Genomic DNA, 5,000 nt, shown 5'->3' with positions numbered 1-5,000 from the left:
CATCAGTACATACAGTGGGAGGAGAGGATGACATCAGTACTCACAGTGGGAGGAGAGGATGAGAAGGAAGAGGTCATCCCATATTTGAATCATAAAACATCACTGATTAGATTACAGTGAATGGACATAAGGTGTCCTATTAAACACCACAGAAACAGACAGGATGACGGTCAAGGCACAGACGACTGATTCAGGAGAATAAGACCACAACATTCTCTCCTCCACCTTAAATGAATCAGGACATTGAGTTAAATAGCATGAAAAATTTGGCATAATGGCAGGCATGAAAAGCAATTCATGAGCCTGAGCTTATGCAGCACACTATGTGTGAGAATATGGTGCATGGCATGAGAAAGGCCAAGACCACGCCCCCTCAGGAAGGCCCACACAGCACAGACCACGCCCCCTCAGGAAGGCCCACACAGCACAGACCACGCCCCCTCAGGAAGGCCCACACAGCACAGCCCACGCCCCCTCAGGAAGGCCCACATAGCACAGCCCACGCCCCCTCAGGAAGGCCCACACAGCACAGACCACGCCCCCTCAGGAAGGCCCACACAGCACAGCCCACGCCCCCTCAGGAAGGCCCACACAGCACAGACCACGCCCCCTCAGGAAGGCCCACACAGCACAGACCACGCCCCCTCAGGAAGGCCCACACAGCACAGCCCACGCCCCCTCAGGAAGGCCCACACAGCACAGCCCACGCCCCCTTAGATAGGCCCATACAGCCCAGACCACGCCCTCTTAGATAGGACCACACAGCATAGACCACGCCCCCTTAGAAAGGCCTTGCATTTTTCGTTGATTATATAAAAAACAAACCAACTCATATTTTATTAGACAATCATGATTTTCACTGAGTTTACCTGAGACTGTAACATTTCAAAGAACAGCAAGCAAGAAATAGTTCCTAGTCCCTGCAGCAGCCCGTGTTCCCAGGTGTGTGAAAGAAATCTATGGTATGACACCTGCTACCAGAGAAAGATACTATAATATAACACTGGGAGTAGTATTGCACACCCCATAACAGTGCAGTCTATAAAGCATCTTAGACATCTTTAAATAAAACTATTAAGTTAGAAAACATTACTACAAACACATTTTTCCATCAGGCACGTTTAAAAACATTTTTTAGACAATCCGATTACATAGCAGTGTCTTACCACCACCTAGTGGTGAAAGTGGCGCATTACAAAGAGCTGAAGGATTCTGAATAATTCTGTGCAAATACGATTTACAATCCACAACACTTATAGAACAAAAATTCTTTCCCCAAGACTTATGTGGATAAAATAGTTTGTGCATCCGTTTATGTAATAAGAGAACACAAAAATCATACAATGCAAGATTCCTAACATATCACCATAGAATCATCAAACAAGATATCAGCATAGAATCACCTCCACACAGCTGCAGCTACAACTAAAGTACAGCGTGAAACTCATCTACTTAAGTAAGTCCTAGTTGACCATTAGGCCACACTTGACACAGATAAGTAAAAACAACTCTATGATTCGTACACGGTCAGCTGCCATCTCAGGACACCAATAAGAGTCCTAGTGTGTGCGTTGCAGTAATCCTTAGGCTTAAAGCAGCCGCACTGCACAGGTGATGTGGAAGTCAGAGTGAAGGGCACTCACCATAGACCTTTCCCAGGAAGAGCGCCTTGACCAGGTTGAACTGGACGTCCGAGGCTTGTGGCAGGGTGTAGCTCACTGGAGGATAGTGGTCCAACTATGGAAACAAAGATGACAGTCACCTCTAAGGTGAGGAAACCCACACGCAATGATGGTCACAACCATATGACCATGTTCACGTTCACAAAACATCACAGCATGAAAAACCTCCCCTGGGTACAGAAAAAAGCCGCAGATAAATACTAATTACTAGAAAAATGTCTCTCCTAGGGGCCTGCCTCCCATTGTGTTCTTGGGCTCTATCTGCTGGACAAATGTTTAATTTACATGCTGGTCAATATGACCAAGAATTATTTTTTGTCAGCTTAATAATTGATGCTATATATTTAGTTGTTGTTATTGAAAGGTCTGAAATGAAATTTGAGTGAGTGGTGAACATTCACCTGCTGATCTAGTTCCATCTGTTAGCTGGTATCTAGTTCTACATGTTAACTGGTGTCTAGTTCTATTTGTTAACTGGTATCTAGTTCTGTCTAAGCTGGTATCTAGTTCTACGTGTTAGCTGGTGTCTAGTTCTACATGTTAGCTGGTATCTAGTTCTGTCTTAGCTGGTATCTAGTTCTACATGTTAACTGGTTTATAGTTCTATATGTTAGCTGGTATCTAGTTCTACATGTTAGCTGGTATCTAGTTCTACATGTTAACTGGAGTCTAGTTCTACATGTTAGCTGGTATCTAGTTCTACGTGTTAACTGGTGTCTAGTTCTACATGTTAGCTGGTATCTAGTTCTGTGTTAACTGGTATATAGTTCTACATGTTAGCTGGTGTCTAGTTCTACATGTTAGCTGGTATCTAGTTCTACGTGTCAGCTGGTATCTAGTTCTATATGTTAACTGGTGTCTAGTTCTACATGTTAGCTGGTGTCTAGTTCTACATATCAGCTAGTATCTATTTCTACGTGTTAGCTGGTATCTAGTTCTACGTGTTAACTGGTATCTAGTTCTACATGTTAGCTGAGATGTAACCGATAGCAGCTGATTGACTGTATCTGACTGTGATACTGATAGACACACAGACACACAGACACACACACGCGTGCATGCGCACACACACACACACACACACACACACACACACACACACACACACACACACACACAAGCGCACACACACACAAGCGCACACACACACACACACACACACACACACACACACACACACACACACACACACACACACACACACACACACACAATTTCCTGACAACATTAATTACTTTGTCCTGACACTCCTAGTTAGACTAGACATTATAGCCGCCCTGGTGATAAAAAGAATAATTTCTGGCAAATGACAGTTAGGCTTTGCAGATGTACGGGTGCTCCTGGGCTCTCCCGCTCCCTCACGCTGTGACCGGCACTCCCTCTGCGCTGGCAGGAAGCATCCTGAATACCAACTAGCCTCCGTGTGTGGATGGATACATGAGCACCTTCTCCGATACCATGCTGCTGGCCGCTAATTCGTTCCTATATGTCTTGTTGATAAACGTGAGCCTGTTACGTGTCCACCCTGGTGAGCTAGCACTAGGTAAACCGTTCTGAGTGTACGCGCATGGACGTGATCTAATTCCTCCCCCAGTCCGTGCTGGCCTAAGGCGTGGGGGGGGGGGGAGATAATGTGAAAAAACTAAATTGCCCTCAGCGTATTTACCTTTATCAGAGAAAGCTATCGGCCGGCTCCGAGAGAGACATGCCTGGGAGAAGCTCAAAGGTTTTCCACAAGGACCCAGCACTAATGATCCTTACTGAACCATCATAATTAATCTCCATCCTGGGAACTCCCAGGGGAAGTCGCTCAGCCCGGCCTCGGCTGGGCCGTGACCCCCCCAAACTTTTGGACCTGCTCGCGAAGGACGTGACCGAAAGAGGAGGAGAGCAGGGGAGAGTGTGGGAGAGTGGCGATGGGAAGACTCTCCTCCCGCTCAGCCCTCCTGTGGTCGCGTTTGATGCCTTTGGGAGACGGCGGCTTTTTCCTCCTGGTTCCCAGAGCCTGAGAACTGCACAAAGGCCTTGTGAGACACTTTAATAGTGACCTGCCACGGCAAGACATTCATTATCCTAAACGAATAAAAGCTTCCTCCTATTAAAGGGTTCACTGCTAATTGCCTACGGTTGCAAAACTCCTCAAAGATTTCTAAGGCTCGAGGGAGACGTGGCTAGCATGTATAATTCAGCTGTTCTCTTAAATGGGGGGAAAACGGTAAAAATAATCCCATAAAAAAGTGAAGAAGCAGCACAGGCACTGTGAAGTACTGGCCTGGAACTTCAGAGGTTCAGAGACACCGAACACTGGGACACTCCCACACCAGCAGATTCCAGGGAGATAACTGCAGCTGAGTGGTCTCTTTGGCCATCTCCTGTTCTGGAAGTGTCATTAGAACCCACTCGCCAGTGGCAGTGTGTGGATGCATACATGTATGCCACACACGCATTCACATACACACACATGTAAGTAACCCTCCTTTCACTCCCTGCTCCCTCTGGCCACGCCTTCCCCTCGCTCCCCGCCCCCTGTGGGGAGGGATTAACAAAGCCCTCGTCTGCCCTGCTAATCTCAGTCTGCTGCTGCATCTCTCCATCATCTGGAAAGAAGATGCAAGAGCAGGCAGCAGTGAACTAGGGCTATCTGTCACTGTTTGACGGCCGGGAGAAGGAGAGCGAAAGAGAGCCTCACAGTGGGAAGGAGGTTATATCTCTCTGGCATTCTGGCATTCTCTTCCTGTCTCTCCCTGTACTGTCCGGCGGAAGCGGAGCGGCTGAGCTACTCCACTAAACCTACAGTCCCTGGAGAAGAGCACCTCGGTGAACAGTGCATCGTCCTGAGAGAGCCTGGGTAGCAGGCAAGAGATCTCCTCACCTGGACGCGCACGTCCCTGTCCGCGCGGCTGATGTTGACGCTGTGTGGCTGTCCGTTGGCCAGGTTCCTCTGGTCCAGGTCTATGGCGAAAGGCTCAGACAAGCCACCAAGGTCATAGCGTAACTGGAGAGTCCCTGGCGGGGATGAATTAGAGAGAGACAACATTAAAGAGAGAGAGAGAAAATGGAGCCCCTGGATCTGTGCTGTTCTATTACCCATAATGCAGCAGGCTAGTTTTCACCTGCAGTGACTGTGTCGAGCTTGACTTCTCCACGTGTACTGGCTTTGTCAAACACACGCAGGCCACAAGGCGAACTGGAGTAAACAACTTCGTCTGGCTCGCGACTCAAGTTAGAAAACAGAGTGAACTTGCAGACACCCAAAATCGATGCGCAGTTTCACCAGTTCATGTTGAGTGTAGCATGCAGTGCACGTCGGAGTGTGCA

The 5,000-nt window shown here is 47.9% G+C and overlaps 1 protein-coding gene across 3 annotated transcripts in view; it reads right to left on the bottom strand.

Moving 5' to 3' along the window:
- cntnap2a (contactin associated protein 2a) overlaps positions 1-5,000 on the bottom strand; it is a 300,311-nt gene that overhangs the window by 21,980 nt on the left and 273,331 nt on the right. For all 3 annotated transcript variants that reach the window (XM_035526372.2, XM_035526373.2, XM_081721274.1), the window contains exons 20-21: positions 4,555-4,688; positions 1,644-1,737 (exon numbers count right to left, since the gene is read on the bottom strand). In XM_035526372.2, the coding sequence (XP_035382265.1) occupies positions 1,644-1,737; positions 4,555-4,688 (228 nt within the window). The remainder of the gene's footprint in view (positions 1-1,643; positions 1,738-4,554; positions 4,689-5,000) is intronic.

This window comes from Electrophorus electricus, chromosome 1, assembly GCF_041902795.1.
Source record: "Electrophorus electricus isolate QZ-2024a chromosome 1, ASM4190279v1, whole genome shotgun sequence".
In the NCBI taxonomy this organism is placed as follows: domain Eukaryota; kingdom Metazoa; phylum Chordata; class Actinopteri; order Gymnotiformes; family Gymnotidae; genus Electrophorus; species Electrophorus electricus.
This window is presented reverse-complemented; position numbering and strand designations above follow the sequence as displayed.